At 33.7% G+C, this 21,867-nt stretch overlaps 2 protein-coding genes across 10 annotated transcripts in view; both read right to left on the bottom strand.

Moving 5' to 3' along the window:
* LOC131552684 (protein APCDD1-like) overlaps window positions 1-4,312 on the bottom strand; it is a 41,848-nt gene extending 37,536 nt beyond the window's left edge. The window contains exon 1 of the mRNA XM_058796617.1: window positions 3,205-4,312. The gene's annotated coding sequence lies outside the window, so the exon portion shown is untranslated. The remainder of the gene's footprint in view (window positions 1-3,204) is intronic.
* Window positions 4,313-7,601: 3,289 nt separating this feature from the next.
* The window catches only part of epb41l3b (erythrocyte membrane protein band 4.1-like 3b), a 49,059-nt gene continuing 34,793 nt past the window's right edge, over window positions 7,602-21,867 (bottom strand). For 4 of the 9 annotated variants that reach the window (XM_058744497.1, XM_058744469.1, XM_058744450.1 and 1 more), the window contains exons 14-22: window positions 19,931-19,984; window positions 19,789-19,824; window positions 16,579-16,650; window positions 12,130-13,767; window positions 10,663-10,737; window positions 10,485-10,583; window positions 9,961-10,041; window positions 9,140-9,259; window positions 7,602-8,326 (exon numbers count right to left, since the gene is read on the bottom strand). In XM_058744497.1, coding sequence (XP_058600480.1) covers window positions 9,149-9,259; window positions 9,961-10,041; window positions 10,485-10,583; window positions 10,663-10,737; window positions 12,130-13,767; window positions 16,579-16,650; window positions 19,789-19,824; window positions 19,931-19,984 — 2,166 coding nt within the window. In that variant the 3' untranslated portion in view covers window positions 7,602-8,326; window positions 9,140-9,148. Of the gene's footprint in view, window positions 8,327-9,139; window positions 9,260-9,960; window positions 10,042-10,484; window positions 10,584-10,662; window positions 10,738-12,129; window positions 13,768-16,578; window positions 16,651-18,062; window positions 18,216-18,594; window positions 18,661-19,788; window positions 19,825-19,930; window positions 19,985-21,867 lie in introns of all 9 variants that reach the window. The other 5 variants (XM_058744488.1, XM_058744479.1, XM_058744522.1 and 2 more) reach the window with 5 other exon arrangements.

Consider the following 21,867-nt stretch of genomic DNA (forward strand, 5'->3'; position numbering starts at 1 on the left):
ACGCTGAGGCTTTACTGACAGAACCGCGTGACGCTCACATGATCTGTTCGTGCTCTTAATTCAATAATAACCTCATTAAAGGTGACATTTCTCATGCCACCAGAGGGTTAAACCTCAAAATCAAGGTTTGGAGGATCATGCAAAACACAAAATCATACAACTAAACCATATTAACACAAAATCTTTATTTGAAGGTGGACAGTTTTCATGGTATCTGCTGGTAAATAGTTATTCTGATATGTGATTCTCAATGTTTCATATATGCTGAAATAATTTGATCACAAAAAAAGCACAAAATATTTATATGAATAATTTTACAGTATATATATTTATCTACTATATTTTTTATTTATTTCCATATTAGAACCAAAGGATATTTTCATGGTAGACTCTGAATTGAAAAAAAAAAAATATATATATATATATATATATATACTACATTTTTTAAGGTAGTGACCATAGACACACTGAAAAAAGAATATTCATTGAATTTACTAATTTATTTTTAAGGTAAGTGGTTGCAATCAATTTATTTTAGCTACATTTAAATAAAAATAAAAATGTTGAAAGTTAGTCAGCTAAATTTGTTTATTTAAATGTAGCTAAAATAAATTGATTGCAACCACTTACCTTAAAAATAAATTAGTAAATTCAATGAATATTATTTTTTTCAGTGTGTCTATGGTTTTAATCTAGAAATTAAGATAATTATAATAACAATAAAATTACTATATCCAACATTACAAAACTATATCCAAAAAAAACATTTTTGCAATTTTATAAATTATTTCCATTCGATATTCAATAGAAATTGTAACATTTTCACAATTCTAAATGTCACATAAGATTCTGAGAATGACTGTAGAATTCATGCACTGAATTTAAACTCTAAACAGACACAGATAGAATCAGATTCAGTCTGTGTTCAATCAGCAAATTCATTTAAATTCATTTCACACTTTAAACTAGACATGTTTTCTTCTGTAGAATGTGTGAGTGGTGTCTGACGGTGAAAGCTCACCGCTGCAGTGCGAGTGTGTTTCGGTTGGTTGCCAGGGTGTTGCTATGCAGTTGGTGTTCCGAGACAAAGGAAATAATTAAGTTTAATCATTTAGTAACAGCGCATTTTCTCTGACGTTTAATACTTGACATTTATTACTTCACCACCAGCACTAATTAGCCGAAGCGCGGTGAATGTGGGGAACGGAACTATTTGATGCTGTGAAGCTGCTTTGACACGATCTGCACTGATATAAGCACTATATGAATAAAGGTGGCTCTCCTCAGCTGTGTTCGTAGTATCGGCTGCTGCTGACAGGACTCTGATGCTATCTGCAGGAGTCTGAAGGGCTTCTCTGTGCTCTCCGAAGCTCAGCTCATATCACAGACATTCAACACCGCACTGCTCAGATTAAACATGTCATATTTCAGAGGCGTGTGCCATGAAGCAGGACTGAGAAATGAAGGGCTTTATATGATGTGAGACTCAGAAAGCGTGTGTGTGTGTGTGTGGAGGTCATTATAGGGACCATTTGTATATGTATGCTTTCAGAAGATTGAGGAATGCATGTTATTAGTTTGCTTTGCCTAGGAACTGAACCCTAGTGAGCTGCACAGGTTCACTCAGTTAAAGCAATAGTTCTCCCAAAAATGAAAATTTGCTGTAAATGTGTTCATCCTCAGGCCATCCTTGAGATTAGGATGAGTTTGTTTCTTCGTCAGATTTGGAGAAATGCTGCATTGCATCAGTGTCTCAGCAATGGATGCTCTGCAGTGAATGGGTGCCGTCAGAATGAGAGTCCAAACAGATGCACTTTTTCACTTGAGGAAACGTTATTATGGAGTATAGACTCGTATTTTAGTTAACAAGATGTTAACTGATGGACTGGAGTGGTGTGGATTATTGTGATGTTTTATCAGACTCTCATTCTGACGGCACCCATTCACTGCAGAGCATCCATTGCTGAGACACTGATGCAATGCAGCATTTCTCCAGATCTGAGGAAGAAACAAACGAACTGAGGATGAACACATTTTTGTTTTTGATTGAACTCTTCTTTTAAGATGTGAATGTTTAGGCAGTGCATGCAATCTACTTTAATAAAAAACCAGATGTGTAAGTGCTCTTGTCTCATGATTCATGTGTTATGTTGCATATCTGAAACGGTCGATCGTTTCTGAGATCTCGTCAGCTGCTTTGTTTCTAATCTGTTGTCTTTATGGGAAAATCACTGTTTAGATTTGTTGCTCTTTAAAACGAGTTCAAAGGGAACAAAATCGTTTGAAATGTTTCCTGAAGCTCTTTTATCTGTTTTAATGATGATATGATGAATCCAGCTGCTCTCGGCTTCATCCAGAACAAACATGAATCATCTCAGTGAAACCGCAAACCGTTCGCTTATTCTCTCATATAAACACTAGCAATAATCATCTCATAAACTCAAAACACAATATTATTCAGAGACGTCCTGCATATACATATATATATATATGGCAAAAAATAAATAAATAAATCTAATATATATTGAAAATATATTTAGTTTCAACTTTCATATAGCAAAAAATTTCAAAATGCATTTTAGGGACAAGAAAATCCATTTCCAAACTTACAGTAGCTTATATTAATCTAAATGCAAAAGTGGATGGAATAACCCTATTAGAGATTAAAAACTAGATTTAGAATGATTAAACTTTTTAAAATAAAAATGTTCAAATGTGTTATAGACAACAGTTCTTCAAACGAGAAATGTGAATGTATTTTCTTGGATTTAAAATATATGGAGGCCAAAATAAAGTTGCAAATGCTTATATATATAAATATATATATATATGTATTTTTTTTTTTTTCCCCAAGTGATTGTTTGTGGCCATTTATTACACTTGTACATTTTTTGTAATTATTTATTTTCACTTTCCAAACTCTGTAACAATTTGATGCTTGTACTAAACATTGAAATGTTTATTAGATTTAAAAAAAATAATAATAATATATATATATATATATATATTTAAATATACAAAAAATGGCCAAAAAATATATATTGGTAGAAAATATATTTTTCTGCCTTTTTTTTTTTTTTTTATATTTTAAAATATATACATTTATTTATTTATGCATTTTTGTCATATGGGATGACATTCAAATGCATTATTATTATTATTTTTGGATCAGAAATAAATGTTTATTTTCCTACAGTAGCTCACCTTGATTCAGAGGAGTCTTCAGAAGAGCGTTTAACGAGGATTTGTGGCACTTCAGTGAATCCAGGTTTATATTCACCGCTTCAGATGATCACTGCATGTGCTTCATGAGATGCTGCGCTCATAAACTCGTCCTTCACGGGTCTCAGGTCACATCGTCTGACCGGCAAACGGAGCCAGACCACCCACATCAGCTCTCGGGTTACACACTCCAGCAGAGGAGCGTGGACTGATCCGGAGAGCAGAGGGTTAACGTGCTGCATCTGTTCCTCAGCAGACATCAGAGTCTTACAGCGAACTACTCAAAACACAACCGAAGCATTAACAACAAGTTCATTTGAACCCAAACTCAGGTTCAACTCAGGTTCCAGCTCTTCTGTCAAAACCTTCAGTGCATGCTGTTAGAAACACAAACATGATCGCACTGAAATCGTTCTTTTTCCAAAATGCACATATAGTGAAGATAAAGTTTTCATTTAGTGGAAAACCTAAATTTAAAATAAAGAAATTATCAAATTTATTTAATCAACATTCAAATATTTGATATTATAAACAAAGCACACACTCACGCACCGTTTCAAAACTGTGATGCAATGACAGTTCAGCAATCAAAAATACCGGGAAAATTAATTTTTCTGCTGTTTTGGCTGAATATTTTCAGTCACCAAAATTTCTGTGCAGCACTAAATAAAAAATAAAAATCTAATAAACTTTTTCAACAACAACAAAAACCGATATTTTTCATGCATGCAAATATTTTGAAACAGAAATTGTTTTATTTTTGCTACCAAAATGTCAGTGCGTCCCAATGAAACAGTGTTTAGTGATGGATTGGAATTTTGGCAGCTGAAAATATTCTGCAAAAAATACACTTTCACTTTTGGCTGAAATGGTGCATTCATTACATAAATTTAAAAGTGAGAATATTCTTTCTAATTTCTGTACTGCTGTAAATCAGTGTTTTTATTGCTGTTTTGGATGAATATTTTAGTTTGCCGACATTTCAGTGCGTCACTATTTTAAAACCAGTAATATTCAGCTGCAACATTTTCAGATAAAGTCTCCCAAAAAATGTTGAAATAGTGATTCACTGAATATTTGGCAACAAAAACATAATTTTGTTTGTGTTTTGGATGAATATTTTCAGTTGACAAAATTTCAGTTCATCACTAATTTTAAAAAGCAAAAAAAAAGAAAAGAATTTCCAATTAATATATATATATATATATATTTTTACATGTGTAAGCATGCACTAATTCTGAAATAGTGATGCACCTAATTTTTGACAACAAAAATATCTTTTTTTTGGTTACAAATATTTTCAGTTGCCAAAATATTTGTGCATCACAATTTATAAACAGGAAAGACATTTCTGATAAATGTCCTCCAACAACAACAAAAACACAGTATTTTGATACTACTTTATTTATGCATTTATTTATTTATGCATGCTGTTTCAGCCAAATATTTTAGTTTGCTGACATTTCCATGCATTACTATTTCGAAACAGCATTTTGAAAATACTAATACAGGTTTAGCTGTTCTTCAGTGGATATTTTGAGACATTTCATCTTTAAATGACAGTAAAGGAGCTTCATCAGCTCTGAGGTCCATCACTGATGAATGAATGAGGACCATCAAACCAGAGAAAACATTACTGAACTATGTTTTACAAGAAAATAGCCTTCTATGTCAGTTATTACACTTGTACATTTTTTGTAATTATTTATTTTCACTTTCCTAACTCTGTAACAATTTGATGCTTGTACTAAACATTGAAATATTTATTAGATTTAAAAAAATAATAATATATATATTTTTAAATATACAAAAAATGGCCAAAAAATATATATTGATAGAAAATATTTTTTTCTGCCTTTTTTTTCTATATTTTAAAATATATACATTTATTTATTTATGCATTTTTGTCATATGGGATGACATTCAAATGCATTATTATTATTATTTTTGGATCAGAAATAAATGTTTATTTTCCTACAGTAGCTCACCATGATTCAGAGGAGTCTTCAGAAGAGCGTTTAATGAGGATTTGTGGCACTTCAGTGAATCCAGGTTTATATTCACCGCTTCAGATGATCACTGCATGTGCTTCATGAGATGACATTTTTCTTTGTGAAATTTACTTACAATTTCTGAATGAAAGTAAATCCCACACTAAATCTTTTTCGATGTAGTTTAGTCTACATAAACTTGTTTACACAAGCGAGCCGTTCTGATCCAATCAGCGCAGAGCTTTAATATAAAACACAGACGAGCTCCTGCAGGGAAAATCTCATTAAAACATCATCATCATCCTCATCAAAGCTGGACAGACGAGTCTCTGATCAGAGAGAGAACAGAGACGAACCACATCAAACTAATACTTTTAGTGGTTAACAGTGTCAGAAAAGGCATTTATAATGTTACAAACAATTAATTTTGTATTTCTATTCATCTGTGAATCCTGAAAAATAAAATGCATCACAGTTTCCACAAATATATTGTGCTGCACAACTGTTTTCAACATTGATAATAATCAATAATTGAGCAGCAAATGATTTCTGAAGATCATGTGACACTGAAGACTGCAGTAATGATGCTGAAAATACAGCTGCGCATCACAGAAATAAATTACAGTTTAACAGATATTCACATAGAAAACAGCTGTTTGAAAATGTAATAATATTTCATTGTTATTTTTACTGTATTTTTGATCAAGAGACTCTTTCAAAAAAATAATAAATAAATTAATTAATTAAAAACCCTCATGATTATGCTGATTCACTGCCCAAGAAACATTTCTGATTATCAATGTTGAAAACATCGTGCTGCACAGTATTTTGTGAAAACTGTGATGTGTTTTATTTTTCAGGATTCACAGATGAATAGAAATACAAAATAATTGTTTGTAACATTATAAATGCCTTTTCTGACACTGTTAACCACTAAAAGTATTAGTTTGATGTGGTTCGTTTATTTTAAATAGAAATCTTTTGTAACATTGTTTTTACTGTCATTTTTGATTAATTTAATGCATCCTTGAATAAAATATTAATTTCTTTCACAAAAAAAAAAAAAAAAAGGATTATTGAAAATAAAAAAAAGGACAATTAGTTCTCAGTATTTATGTCACACACACACACACACACACACACACACACACACACACACACACACACACACACAGTGTTTTGGCCCCTCAGATGAGCAGCAGATCTGGAACAAGAAACAGAGGAATTTAATTAAAGACGGTTCAGGATCACAGATCTCACACACACACACACACACACACACACACACACACACCAGCAGTTACAGAAATGAATCACCCAAATTCTTTAACAGGATATGCACATGTTCTGAAGGAAATATGGCTCTGATTGGCTCCAGCAGCAGGTACAGCGACAAAGAGCTAAAACACATTTCAGCGTTTGAGCAAAACAATCCATCATGAAGTGAATCACCGAGAGACCGAAGCTCAGGAAGTCTCCTGTGAATCAGCAACAGATCAAAATCACTTCAGAAGAGCCGCGCAGAGACGCACATCTAGCGGACGCTCGGCGCAGCTGCACAGAAATATTCCTCTTCTTGCATTGAGATTAGAGAACATACGGGAAGTTAAGTTGATTTAAAAATGTATAAATATTTGGATATAATGCAACATTTGCCTTTGGCACTTAATCAAGTTTGATTTTTGACTGAAAAAACAAACAAACAAACAAAAACATTTATTTTAGCAAGTTGCAAAAGACACTAAAAAACTAAAACTGAAATGAAAATTAATACAAAGTATATAGGCCTATTAAAAAATTATAATGACAAAAACACAAAAACCATATCTCAATGATACTAAAATAACACTGACAAGAAGCTTAAAACTATTTAAAACAAGACCAAACACTTCAAAACACGCAAACTGACGTATATTTTATTTCAATAAATCCTTATTTCAGAAGCAGGACGCTGGAAATGAATAAAGTTTTCCAGGCTCTAGAATATTTGATCAGCTAGAAATTGATAAGAAATTAGTGTTTTTGAACAAACAACAAACTTGTCCTCTAATAATAAACAACTGGAAAATCATTTAAATTCATTGAGAAACATTCAACTCTCAAGAGTTTTGGAAAAAAATATTGAATTAATACATTGCCACTCCTAGTTTCTGTAAATAAAAAGTTTAATAATTAGCAGCTTTTTTATTACAGCAAAAGTATATTTGAAATATTAAAAAGAGCAACTGAAACTAGCTGTATTTATCGTGATTAGACCCTAATTATGAGCATAATCACATTAATCACAATGTTGTCTACATGATCTCGTTATAAAGACACATGACAACAAAACATTATTTTTGATATCTCGCAGCTGCATGAGCGGATTCTCAAATGACCACAAACATATCGATTTCAACAATATTTTATTCCAAAATAAAAACTCAAAACAAATCACATCGATTGCATGTATCTCTCTTTTTCGCTGGTTCAATCCCGTCCCGTTACGCTCTAAAAACAGTGGACCCCTCTCAGGGTCAGATATAGGAAGAGGTCAAAGGTCAGGCGGAGGGATTTCTGTGGGAGTTTCAGTATGGAACCAAAGCGCTCCAACAAACAAACCAACCGCTGTTTTACAAAGTTACCAAAAGCCCTTAAAATAGTGGACAACGTTTTTGCTCTTTACTCATTTTTTGCCGTTTTGCACAAATAATGCAGAATCAGTTAGTGCCAGAAAAACAACAACTGCAATAAAAATACTTGTGTGATTCAAGTAGAAACGAGTTTGAATTCAGCTGGGTTTGTTTTGAAAAGCTTGAAATTTCACTGCAAGGATCCGTTTGATTTTGACCTGGACGTGTTTCTGTGAGACTCACGCTACGCTATAAATAAACCCGAGTGGCATAAATTACTATTTCGAATCATTTGAAGAAATCAGATATTTTAAGGCAAAGATTTTTTCCTGGAAATTTCATTTTCCCCGTTTTGGTTTTCGAGTCCATCATCTCAGCGCGGGTTTGGTTTGACGAGGGTGAAGCCGGTGGGTTGATGACGTCTGAGGTCAAAGGTCAAAGGTCAGAGGTCACGTGCTGGTTCTCAGCTGATGAGTTCAAGGGGAAGTTTGGATCTTATTCCTAAACAACATAAACACAAGGTCAAATCTGAGTCAAGGTCAAGCTGCTGCAAAACACGTCTGGATCATATTCCACCTCAGGGAAAAAAATAATAATAAATAAATATCAAGAAAATTATCAACTTCAATTAAAAATATTATTTAAAAAAATTTATAAAATAAAAATATTTAGCATGAAGAAAATGAAGCCTATAAGGAGGATTATTCATGTTTTTGTTTTTTTTGCACTGCGATATTGTTCATGGCAATTAAACACATTTAACCCAAAAATATCATTTATTGAAATCTTAAAAAAAAAAAAAAAAAAAAATATTATATATATATATATATATATATATATATATATAAATAATATTTAACTTTTTTATAAATAATATATTTTCACTACAGTGATCAGAATTTAAGGTAAAAATAATGAATTAATTGTCATGAAAAATGTCACATGGCATTTTAATGTTCTTAAAAAAAAAAAAAAGGTTTTACTTGAAATAAAATGTAATTTTTGTTTTGTTTTGATTTTAGGGTGAAAAATATGACCCAGACGTGACACAACAGAAGATATTCTGTTTTCTGAGCAGAGAAACACAGTAACACGTGCAACGTCAACAAGCTCAAAAACCTTCCCATCAAGCTTCACACACACTGAACACACGTCACTGATGCGGTTATGAAGCTGCGAGCATCACACAAGACACAGCGTGAGGTCAGAGGTCAGCACTGAAAGGCATTCTGGGAACAGGCAGTGGTTTGAGGAGGCTGATGATGAAGCTGGAAGCGGCGGCGGCGGTTGCAAGCAGAGCTCGAACCCTCTTACCTGCGAGATTCACGCGTCACCGTCAGCAGCAGGGATCTCGGTCTCTTTATGAACCACTACTTTAGTGACCGACATGTCTGGGTGCTGCTCTTTGGCCTCTTTAATAGCCTGAGCCAGAGCCTGACCCACAATCCACCAGCAGAGGGAGACAGAGACCACAGATCCATCCATCCATCAATCAATCAATCAATCAATCAATCAATCAATAGGCAGTTAAAGACCCAAGATTGCCATGCAAACATAAAAGTGCATTAAATACATAAAGATCTGCTGAATGATTATAAGATTTGATTATAGTCTGAAGAATCGGCCATCATCATATACAATTTAAAGAAATAATTCAAGCAAAAATGAACATGTTTTTATAAATAATAGAAAACGTGTCTATTTAAAAAGATGGAAGGAAGTAATGCTTGACAAACCTTAGTAAAGTTAATTCAGTTTTTTTTTTTTTTTTTATATTTTAAAATATGTTTATGCTTGATAATATATTTTTTTTAAATGTTTCAACCTTAATGCAATTAATGCAGTTTTTTTTAAATATTGAAAAAAATTATGCCTGACAATGACTTAATACAGATTTTTTAATAAATAATTTTAAAATATATTTATCCTTGACAAACTTTAAAACAATTAATGCAGGTTTTATTTATTAATTTTTTTGTAATATTTTTTAAAATCTTTATGGCTGATGAACCTTAATACATGCAGTCTTTTTAGAAGTATTTTAAAATATGTTTATAATTGAATGATAAATGAAACAATAACTTAATTTAAATTTTAATCTTGAAATAGAGTATATTTGTGTGTGTTTTGCGCACCTGATCGTGGTCGATGTCTGCGTCTCCTGAGATGACGATCCTCTTTTCGATGCGAGTCTCTGAAATGCCGTCCTTCACCGTCTGACAAACACACAATCAAACACAATCACCCACATATTTCTGGACAAAATATTCCACCAAAGAGCGAGCTTAAATATTTAAAATGTTTAAAGCTCAAGGGTTTGAAAATTTGAAAGTGAAGAATTACTAATATTATAACCTGTAGTGTAACATAAAATTTGATTGCAGTATTATCATATTCATTTTTTTCAATTTCACAGTACGATTGTAATTTACAACAGTAATGTATTTCTGTCTCCATTTTCCATAATCAAAGTTAAAACTAATAATAATAGTAATAATAATGACAACAATGCTACAAAGTGCTTATGAAGCATCATATCACTATCTATTTAAATGGATGGGAGGATGTAATGCTTGACAAACCTTAATACAGTTAAGTAAAAGACCCTTGGTCTGTGTGCTGCGTTAAGCTGACAGACTCGTAACAGCAGGCGTCTGACCTTAGTGATGTGTGTGGTGGTGCTGCTGCTGTCGTTCTCTGATGTGATGGTCTGAGCGCTCATGAAGACGCCTGGATCCGAGTCGCCATCAGCATTGACCTACACACACACACACAGATGTGTTACACACACGCCGGCACACTAGAGACTGTATCAGACAGCGTTGAGAGCGCGTTACCTCTGAAGACTCGTACGTGATGGTCTTGGTCTCGGTGTGAACCACAGGAACGTCTTGAACCGCTTCCTCCGACTGCTGATTCACAAACACAGAAAATCACTCGAAAACACTCCAGAACTGCTTGAATAACCGTTTTATGATGGCATGTTGATATTTCAGCGCATTATAAAGTCAACTACTCCGTTTAAGTGATAAGGGACCCACAGCAAACACTAAACTCTTCAACAAGAAACCGCAGTCGCAACCTGACTTCTGTAATCCGACACATTTTAGAATATATTCAAGACAAAACCAACTGATTTTTTTTAATGCAACATCATGCATTCATATGTTGCTACATGTGGCAATTATTTATTATATATATATATATATATATATATATATATATATATATATATATATATATTTATTTTAATTTTTATTATTGTTTTTTTAAATTAAAACAATTATTAAAATTAAAAATAATTTTAAATTAAAAGATAAATTAATTTAATTTAATTAGAAGAGATATTGTATCTCAACGGGACCTTCCTGGTTAAATAAGTAAATAAATAAAAATACTTTTTTCCCCATTTTTAGTGTCTTATGAAATGTGAGCTTTTTTAAATTAGATATTTTTTTTTTTTACTATTTCTGGATTTCATTTGAATGGTTTAATTAAATTTCAATAATCAAAAAGGATACCAAATCGATTGAATTCATGACATTCATTAATGACCTTATTAATTTAAGAATTTATATTAAAATTTTACAATAACGATTGTTGCAATAATGTTTATTTCAGTTCATTATAAAGATAACTACTCATTTATATCATGAGGGACGCTCGCAGCAAACACTAACACTGTTCAGTTGTAACACATTTGACTTCCGTAATCTGACACATTTTAAGATACTCAACAGGAAAAAGACAAAACCGACAGATTATTATCATGCATTTCTACAATGCATGTGATATTCACTCTAAAATTCAATATTCAGTAATACTATCAACTTGTCTGCACTGACACTATCGAATTTGAACACAACTAGACCTGAACTGATCTGAATGACAACTCTATTGTCTTCTGTGCAGCTGAAAGGATTTGCTTCATTATTGATGATATCTTTCTGTTTATTAATGCAAAGCTGCTTTGAAACGATCTGTATTGTATAAAGCGCTGTAGAAATAAATGGGACTTGACTTGACAATCAATTTCTCATTCAACCATTTGTCGAAGTCAAAATCAGGCAAAAATGGAAATGTCCAGCTGCTCATGAATAAATTCATCCAGACATGCAGATGTGACGAATAGAGTGTGTTAAACAACAAATCAGTGATCATGCAGCGTTCAGATGAAGACGTCGTGTAATTAATCAGTGACTCAAACACTTCCAATCGTGAAGCAGAGAGAGAAAGAGAGAGTTTCCATCATTAGTCAGTGCTGATGTCACACGGTGACCCCAGTGCACACTGGGATTGGTTACCTCCACATGAGGTGCTGTAGAAGCACTGTGTGCATGCACTTCCTGTGCTACTTCCTGTGCTACTTCCTTCTCCTCGTTTGGTCCAGGATCCAGCTCATGCACTTTAGTTTGAAACCATGGCTGCTCGTTCAAATAGGAACATGAAGAACCTGCTTCGTCTTTAACGTTGATCATCTTCTCTTGAGGTTGGATGCTGATGGATTCACGCACAGGTTCCTTGAAGAACAAGAGCTGAGAACGTTCAAACGAGTCTGCAAACACTTCTTCAACATGTTCTTGATCAAAACTCTCGATGTTGCTATGGTTCTCCTGCTGTTGGGTTTCTGAGGTGGTTTCTTCCATCGCAGGATCCTTGTTTTTATCTTTAAACTCAATATTTTGGTGTTTCTGATCCAACATCTGGAGCATGTCTTTGTCTTCTTCATGGCACAGCACTTCTTGGTTTCCTGCAGGAATTTCTTGGGTTTCCGAGTTGGTTTCTTCTCCTTCAAATGGAGTTTCCATTGCCGTTTCCATGATTTCATCATCTTCATCCTCAATACTTTGGCATTTCTGATCCCAGGTTTGGAGAATGTCTTTATCTTCTTGGTTTCCTTGGGTTTCTAAGTTGGTTTCTTCTCCTTCAGATGGCATTTCCGATACAGGTTCCTTGTTTTCATCTTCAATCTCAATGTTTTGGTGTTTCTGATCCAAGATTTGGAGCATGTCTTCATCTTCTTCATGGCACATCACTTCTTGGGTTCCAACAGGAATCTCTTGGATTTCTGAGCTGGTTTCTTCTATTGCAGTTTCCTTATTTTCATCTTCAGACTCAATACTTTGGTGTTGCTGATCCAATATTTGGAGCGCATCTTCGTCATCTTCTTCATTGCACATCACTTCTTGGTTTCCAGCAGGAATCTCTTGGGTTTCTGAGCTGGTTTCTTCTATTGCAGTTTCCTTTATTTCATCTTCATCCTCAATAATTTGGTGTTTCTGATCCCAGATTTGGACAATGTCTTCATCTTCTTGGTTTCCAGCAGGAATCTCTTGGGTTTCTAAGTAGGTTTCGTCTCCCTCAGATGGACTTTCCAATGCAGGTTCCTTATTTTCATCTTCAGACTCAATACTTTGGTGTTGCTGATCCAATATTTGGAGCGTATCTTCGTCATCTTCTTCATTGCACATCACTTCTTGGGTTCCAGCAGGAATCTCGTGGGTTTCTGAGCTGGTTTCTTCTATTGCAGGTTCCTTGATTTCTTCTGCATCCTCAATACTTTGACATTTCTGATCCCAGATTTGGAGAATGTCTTCATCTTCTTGGTCTCCAGCAGGAATCTCTTGGGTTTGTGAGCTGGTCTCTTCTCTTTCAGATGGAGTTTCCATTGCAGTTTCCTTGATTTCATCTTCAACCTCAATACTTTGGTGTTTCTGATCCCATATTTGGAGCAGGTCTTCATTTGCAGCATCTTGCACACCTTCACGGCTTCTGCTGTCCAATGCTTCTTCTTCTCCACTTGAAGCCCATGTGGAGCGTCTCCCAATCGTGATGGCCTCATTCAGGGCCTTCATATACTTCTCTTTTTCACCAGTAGAGGTCTCTTCTGGTCTCTGCAGCGCTGTCTCGCAGCGCACCTGTACCTGCGGAACAACTGAACTCTGGGACAGAAAGAAAAACCACCTGCCTGCGTCAACACAACATCAGCATATTAGCTTCGTTACCAACAGAATGGCGTTAACTTGGTGACTTTTTTCGCACTGGCTACGTAAACACATCAATATCATGAACACAATTCAAAAAGGCAAAGTCCTAAAAACAATAAAGTCACACTCGTGTGTCTAGCTCTCAAACATGACTGCCAATAGGAAATTAATGGGAAATACGAAAAATCATCAAACCATCTGTTTATACTACTTACAAATCAGCCTCAAAGCTTTATTTACTTTATTTTTATGCCTTTTTTTTTTCCAAACAAGGATGTCCCTAAAAGGAGGTTTTGGGATATTTTGCCAGATTTAAGCAACTTCTGGGTACAAATTTATACCCAAAATATATTTATATACATATATACAAACTAGTGTGACTAACACTTAAAAAAAACAACACATGGTTAGTAGTAGTCTTTGATAATGTCTAAATATATAACCAAATCAAATAGAGAACCTATACAATGTCTGAAAAATTGCTCTATTTAGCTGCAAACTTATATATTATCAGTATTAGTAATATTAGTAATATTATTAGTAATTTTAGTTTAGTTTTATGCAAAATATTACAGAAAAAAATATTGACCTAAAATATAGATTTCAGTGCTATTTTAGTATTTTATACTACACCATTTCTATACTATTACAGTATTTATGAATACTTTGCATTTGATTTCATTTTATATTTTCTGTTTTCATTTTAAGTTTTAGTAATTAATTTTGTTGTGTCTTTGTAATTTGTATTAGTTCTATTAATGTCTATAATTAAGTTTTCCTTTCTAGTTTTGAGCTAAACTAAAATGGGAAATGTTACCTTGGCAACTAGCTTAAATATAATAATAAAAACACAGCAATAAAAATGTTTAAGGTTTCAGTTTTGGTTACCAATAATAACCCGGATTCATTTCATTAAAAAAAAAAAAAAGAAGCTAAAAGCTGCTGTCTTAAGGGACGTCCTGATCTGATTCTCCCTTTCTAACGTTCCTGCATCTCTCTACTGTACTACAGTAATAAAAAGCTCACTGGAAATCCATGCAATATTAATGTGAGCGTGAACTCTCTCTCACACGGGTTAATCCACCCGTTGATTTATTCACACTACCTGCATGTGAATGTAAGCTTCAGCTAAGCTGCCGTATCTGATGGACAAACGCTCCAGGTTTCTCTGGCTGGTCTTGACAAGATCCCTATAATCCAGTTTTAGTTTGATTCCAGAAGCGTCTCTACTGTATGATCTGATCTCTGTCCAGCGGCCGTGAGATATACGACCCTTGTGTGTTTTTCTTTCATAATTGAGTCTCTCACAGCCGCTATTTCAAGCTTGAGAAAACAACATAAATTTGTAGATTTACTAGAAGAACAGCGGTAATATGATCTATGATAAGAGAACGTCAAATACATCAAGAAATCAAACGACCGCTCGCTCTGGAAAAGAGTCAAAGCCCTAAATCAGCCTCTAATGGATCGTTTATTAAAAAAAAATAAAAAATCACAAACACTGACAAACATAAACCAGCAGCAGCTGTTCTTTAAGAAAGCGATGGAGTCAATCCACCTGTGAAACACACACAGAGGATCAACAGATCCAAAGCTCTCGCAGCAAAAGGAGATACGAGTTATGCTAGATTTCATCTTATTAATCTCCGAGACGTTTCCCAGACAGATTAAAGCGACCCTAAAGAGCATCTCGCAGTCAGACGGGAGTCTCCTCTGAGTTTGCAGACTCAGATAACGCTGCTCAAGGAAGACGCGGAGGGTTCGTAAAGCTCGCGGTGGGAAACGTGTTTACTGTGAAGGAGAGAGTCGAGGGCTTTCCAGATTATGGCAAAAGTTGGATTCCTGCAGAAGTTCCCACGATTCTCTGGCACCGCGGTAAATAAGCTCAAAGCCACACAACACCATGTCTAACTAAATCAGTTTCATTTTTCCAGACAGAAATAGAAAGAGGTTTGAATTCAGTACATTTAGGGTGATTGAGGTTATATTACACCTCAAAATCCGAAAAAAGAAACAAAAACATATTTTTCCCTAGAGAAGACTAAGCATATAGGACCCTATGAAATCCATTTTATTTTTTCCCAAATTACGTTTTTTCTTTTTAATTTTTCTAGGCTGTTTTAATAGTAAAATATTTTTTTTATTAATCAAAAACATTAATTGAAACCATGAAATTTACACAATTAACAGCAATTTATTAAAAGTAAAAAAAAAATTACATTTTAAGGCCCTATGAAATATGCCCCCCCCCCTCCCAAATTCAGTTTTATTTAACAAATACTGTGTTTTCCATTATTTTTATGGATTCCTTTTTAATAATTTAATTAAACTGTAATAATCAAAAGCATCTCTAATTAATCGACTTTTAAATATATATATAAAAAAAAAAAATATATATATATACATTTTATTTTTTTCAGAAATACTGTTGTGTGGTTTTTCTGCTAAATAAATATTTTTCCTGGAACATATTTCTTAACAAATAATGTTTTAATAATAATTGTATTATTGGTAGTAATACTATAATACTATATAGTAATTCTGTTTTTATATTCTCTGTAAATTCTGTTTTCTGCGTCGCATAGGGCCCTACATATGAGCACCAATAAGATGTGTTTGTTCTAGGTTTCTTGTATTTTTGAGTACGCTTGAAATTCTTATTCTCAATAGTGATTCTCATTATTTTAATAATAATAATAATAATAATGTTGTTGTAATGAACAGCCTTAACATGTGTGAATAATGTAGTAAACGGTAATATCTTACCTCCACACCATCAGCCACATGCTCCGGCTTCACTGGAACATCTTCAGCTTCGGCTTTGACCTCCTCTGACATCTACAGACACAACAGATAAACATCAGAGAGAAGGGTTAGTTAAAGAAGCTACTTGTGTCAGTGGCTGGTGGCGTGAATAAATCAAAAACGAGTGATCATGCAGAATAATCATCAGTGCCATGATGGTAAACACAGAGGATGACCGTAAACAAACAAAACAATGCTTCGAACTGAACTAAAAACCACAATTCACAACAAACAAACACACACTCAAGAGAAGTAAACGGCTTAGGAATCTGACAAACGCTTCATATCCAGCAGTTAGGAGATTGGGTTTTATTGGGTTAAACAACATAACAGTCCATTATGAGCAACAAGCCTCACACAAGCCGGTTCACCAGCCGAGTTAGTCTTCAAAACACTGCTAATAAAGAGCTCAGTTACTCAAGTGAAGGGAGTTTAGAACTAAACTAAATCTGATGATATTTACTCACCCTCATGTCATTTTAAAACCATAGTTTCCAGCTCGTTTCAATTTGACAAACTCCAAAAATATCAGCATCACAGTATCATAACACAAGCAGCTGGAACCGTTATGATAGTGTTTTTGCATTGAACAAAACAACAATTTCCATTTGTGTCCTACAGGTAAAACATCATCATGAAGGCGAGTAAATGATGACAGAATTAATTTCTTGGTTAACTATCCCTTTAAGCCACTGGTGTTGTTTGCGTAGCCGTCAAAAAGGACAGATTTATTTACTTTTTTTTTTATTTTAATGAAACGAATGTACTATATTTTAGTTTGATAATATTTTGTATTTTTAGGGGATTTTATGGTACTAAATTATATTTATGGAATAGTTATGATCCATTTAATACCTGATAACCAATTTTTGAGAATGGACCTAAAAATGAAATTTCCAACTTACACAGTTGTAAATATTGAAAGCTTTGGAGTGCAAACTTAAGTTTTTTTTTTTTAAAGAAGAGACTTAGATTATTGCTGAAGTGAAAAAAGTGAAACTAAAAGTTAAAGTTATAAATGTTGAAGTTATTATCATGAAATCACACAAAAATACTATTTTAAAACTTAATCTGAAATATATTCAGATTATATTCAAATATATTTCTACTTGATGAAATTCACTTCAATTCATTTTAATTTTGGACCACAAGCAATCCAAGTGTGACTATTTATTTCAAATCCATTTAACCTTTTTAAACCCTGTCCATGTGTGTGTGTGTGTGTGTGTGTGTGTGTGTTCACATAGCAAGTGCCAAAAGCTTTACCAAGTTTCGTACCATTCTGATGATTTAAAAAAAAAAAATCAAAACGTAATTAGTTTTCGGTCAAAAATGACCAAACAACACCAGAGGGTGAAAGTGCAGCTTTATCTGTTTCTGTTGTTAAATGAACATCTGTGTCACTCAAATCTCATGTACAGGCCGGTCTAAAGCACACGTCTTACTTCCTGTGAGTGTACAGGTTTAATCAGAGACGAGAACAGTCTCCTGTCCCACTCGTTCACTCCAGACGCTTCACAGCGCATCTCCAGAAACGACCTCTTCAGCTCACTGACGCTCAGCTGATGCTGCATTAGTTCTGTGGGCGTGTCTGTCGCCTGACCCACCAATCACAGCACAGGGTGGGACCAAATGGGGCGGGGCATAAGAAGATTCCAAACGAATGTCATTGACTTTTCATTGCTGCGTGAATGTTTTATGTTAAACACAAACACAATCTGGAAATATCACTGGTTTAACTCATGCAAGGGCTTGAAACACTAAGAACAAAATAAGAATAAGAACTATGTTAACTGTAACTCTGAAACAAGCATTTTCTGTGAAGCTGCTTAAAACTTGAATTTCTGTGAAACTTGAATTGATTAAAAACCACATCAAGTGTTGTTAGACTCACAGCAGTTCTAAATATTAACCGGTTTATATGCTGATCATATGAGTAATTAACCCCAAACACACGTCACCTCATGCGTCACAAACCTCCAACATGAGATTACTGTGCTTGACAAACACATTCTCTCCTTTAATCCGTTTTATGAAGCTATACTAGAGAAAGAGAAAAATAGGGAAAAAATTCAAACGAGGACTGTAAATTTATTCAGTTTTGAACAAATCGAGTGAGTCAATGATTCAGTGACTCATTCATGAAGACAGTCACTTGCTTCGTTTCTGAATGAATCGGTTGAGTGAATGATTCAGTGACTCACTCATTAAGGCAGTGCTGCTACCTCACCTCATATTTAGAGTATCATTTTTTTTTTTTCTTCCAAGATTCATAAAACAACATTATTAAGCATTTATTATCATTATTTATGCAATGCTGAATCACAATATTTCCTTCTAAAGCTACTTTTTTGTAATGTCTATGCTTTTATCATTTTAACAGAATGATCTTAAATTATTTTTTGGAGGGTAATTTCTCAGCCAAAATTTATGTGTGATTAATTTGCGAATAATTAATCAGCACATCATGTAAATAATTAGATAAAAATGAATCACTTGGATTAAAAAATTTAATCAGTTGACAGCCCTCCAACATGAGAGTACTGTGCTTGACGAACACATTTTCTTCTTTAATCGATTTTAGGAAATTATTTTTAAAAAAAATAAGGAAAACAAATTAAACTAGGACTGTTAATTTTATCCGCAGTTTTGAACAAATTGAGTGAGTCAGTAACTCAATCATAAAGACAGTCACTTGCTTCGTTTCTGAATGAATGAGCTGTTTGAACGAATCGGTTGAGTGAATGATTCAATGACTCAATGTCTATTCAATGCTTTTCTCATTTAACAGAATGATTTTAGATCATCTTTTGGAAGGTAATTTCTCAGCCAAAATTCATGTGATAATTTTTTGCAATTAGTTAATCAGCGCACCATGTAATTAATTAGATTAAAAAATTAAAACCCTTTCAGCAACCAAATCCACATCAGAACGGTTTCTGCACCTGGTTACAACATTTTACAAGTAAAAACTGAAAACAAATGCAAAAACATGATGATGATGATGATGATGGATGATTCTTGGCTTCAAACCAGCCTACGGATGTTTGCTGGTCTTTGCTGGTTTAGTTGGTTTCTCAGCCTGACCAGCTCAAAATAAAACCCATATAAGACCATCAAACCACCTTAAACTGGTTTCTGCCTTCTCAAAACACCATAGATTCTCGATACCTGTGTCCTCGTGTCAAAGTTGTCCTCAAAGTCAGACTATAACGAGTAATAAGTTGAAAGAGAGGACGTGAAACATGTTATACACTCATTAAAAGCACAAAAACACAAGCTATTGAGAATAAAAGTGCACTAAACTACACACCTCAGTCGCCGAAGTGTCGTCTTCACAAGTGAAGTCGGTTTGATCGCTGTCTGTCTGTTTAAGCAAAGAACGTCCCGACAGATCGCAGCAATAAAGGAAAAAATTCCCCGATCAGACTTTGCGTTATTCAGATCATTATAGACGAGAGGTAGATGGTTCTCCATGAAGATCATATGAGGATGTGACTCAACATGAAGGAAGGTCTGCTTTTCATGATGCAACACAGATGATGAGAACATGAACCTGACGTGATGCATGAGAAGAGCATGTAGAAGTTTGATCACAAAATCCTGATGATGGTTCTTCATACATTCTGACAACAAACGCTGAACGTTTTTCAGACTATAACAGACCATAACAGGCATTTTCCACAGATGGAGGTTTGACCGGATGCTTTATGCAAGACGAAAAACATGCATCAGACAAAAGCAAATGAACCAAGTGTCATCCAGACACAGATAAACATCCTAACAACTTGTAAAGATGAGTTGCACAAACAACAACAGGCACTTTCCACAGATAGGTGGCGCTATAGTGTCGCATGAACATAAATTCAATTACTATTTATTTGTAACCACAATAGTGCTGTCAAATGATTAATCGCGATTAATCGCATCCAAAATAAAAGTTTTTGTTTACTTTCTGCTCATCAAGGCTGTATCTATTTGATCAAAAATACAGAAAAAAAATGTTATTTTGTGAAATATTATTGCAATTTAAAATAACAATTTTCTATTTTAATATACTTTAAAATATAATTTATTTCTGTGATGTACAGCTGAATTTCCAGCAGCATTACTCTAGTCTTCAGTGTCACATGATCCTTCAGAAATTATTCTAATATGTTGATTTATAATCAATGTTGGAAACCGTTGTGCTCCCTCATATTTTTTTGGGGACCTGTGATATTTTTTTTTAGGATTCTTAGATTAATAAAAAGTTAAAAAGAACAGCATTTATTTAAAAAATTAATTTTGTGTTACAATATGCAATGCTATTCAAAAGTTTAGGATCAGTAAATGTTTTTTTTTTTAATTCAGGAGGGATGTGTTAAATGAATAAATGTCATAGTAAAGACTTATATTGTTAGAAAATATTTCTATTTTGAACAAATGCTGTTCTTTTTAACTTTGTATTCATCAAAGAATCAAAGAAAAAAGTATCACATGTTCCAAAAAACAATATGAAGCAGCACAGTTTCAACACTGTTTATTACATATTAGAATGATTTCTGAAGATCATGTGACACTGAAGACTGGAGTAATGATGCTGAAAATACAGCTGCACATCACAGAAATAAATTTTATTTTAAAATATATTAAAATAGGAAACCAATATTAGAAATTGCAATAAGATTTCACAATATTGCAGTTTTTTCTGTATTTTTGATCGAATAAATACAGCCTTGATGAGCAGAAGAGCCTCCATTAAAAATCTTACTGATCCCAAACTTTTGAGCGGCAGTGTATATAATATAATATTTTATATAATAAATGTATAACATATTATTGATGTAAATATTAAATTAATGATTACTAAATAAACAAATCTTCCGTATAATAATATAATTGTTATAATACATCATAATATATATTCGTGATTATAACTACATGGTTAATAAAAAAACGTTACTTGGATCATGTTGTAGATACGTTTTTAAGTTGACTAGTTAAATGTAAGAAAAATAAATAAATAAACAAACAAACAAAAATTGAAATTGTGAAACAAAACAAAACAACAACTTGCAATTATTTTTTGACATAATTGCCCAGCCCTTCTCATAACATATCTTATAATAAATACAGTTTTTGCACCCTAGTTGTGGAAGGCGTCAGTGGAAATGAGATCTTAAGCGTTTTCCAAACAATAACGATGACAATAACGCCACGGGATGTGGTGAATGAGAACGAACAGATGAAACACACTCTCTGAGCTCA

Source organism: Onychostoma macrolepis, chromosome 02, assembly GCF_012432095.1.
Source record: "Onychostoma macrolepis isolate SWU-2019 chromosome 02, ASM1243209v1, whole genome shotgun sequence".
NCBI classification, from domain to species: Eukaryota; Metazoa; Chordata; class Actinopteri; order Cypriniformes; family Cyprinidae; genus Onychostoma; species Onychostoma macrolepis.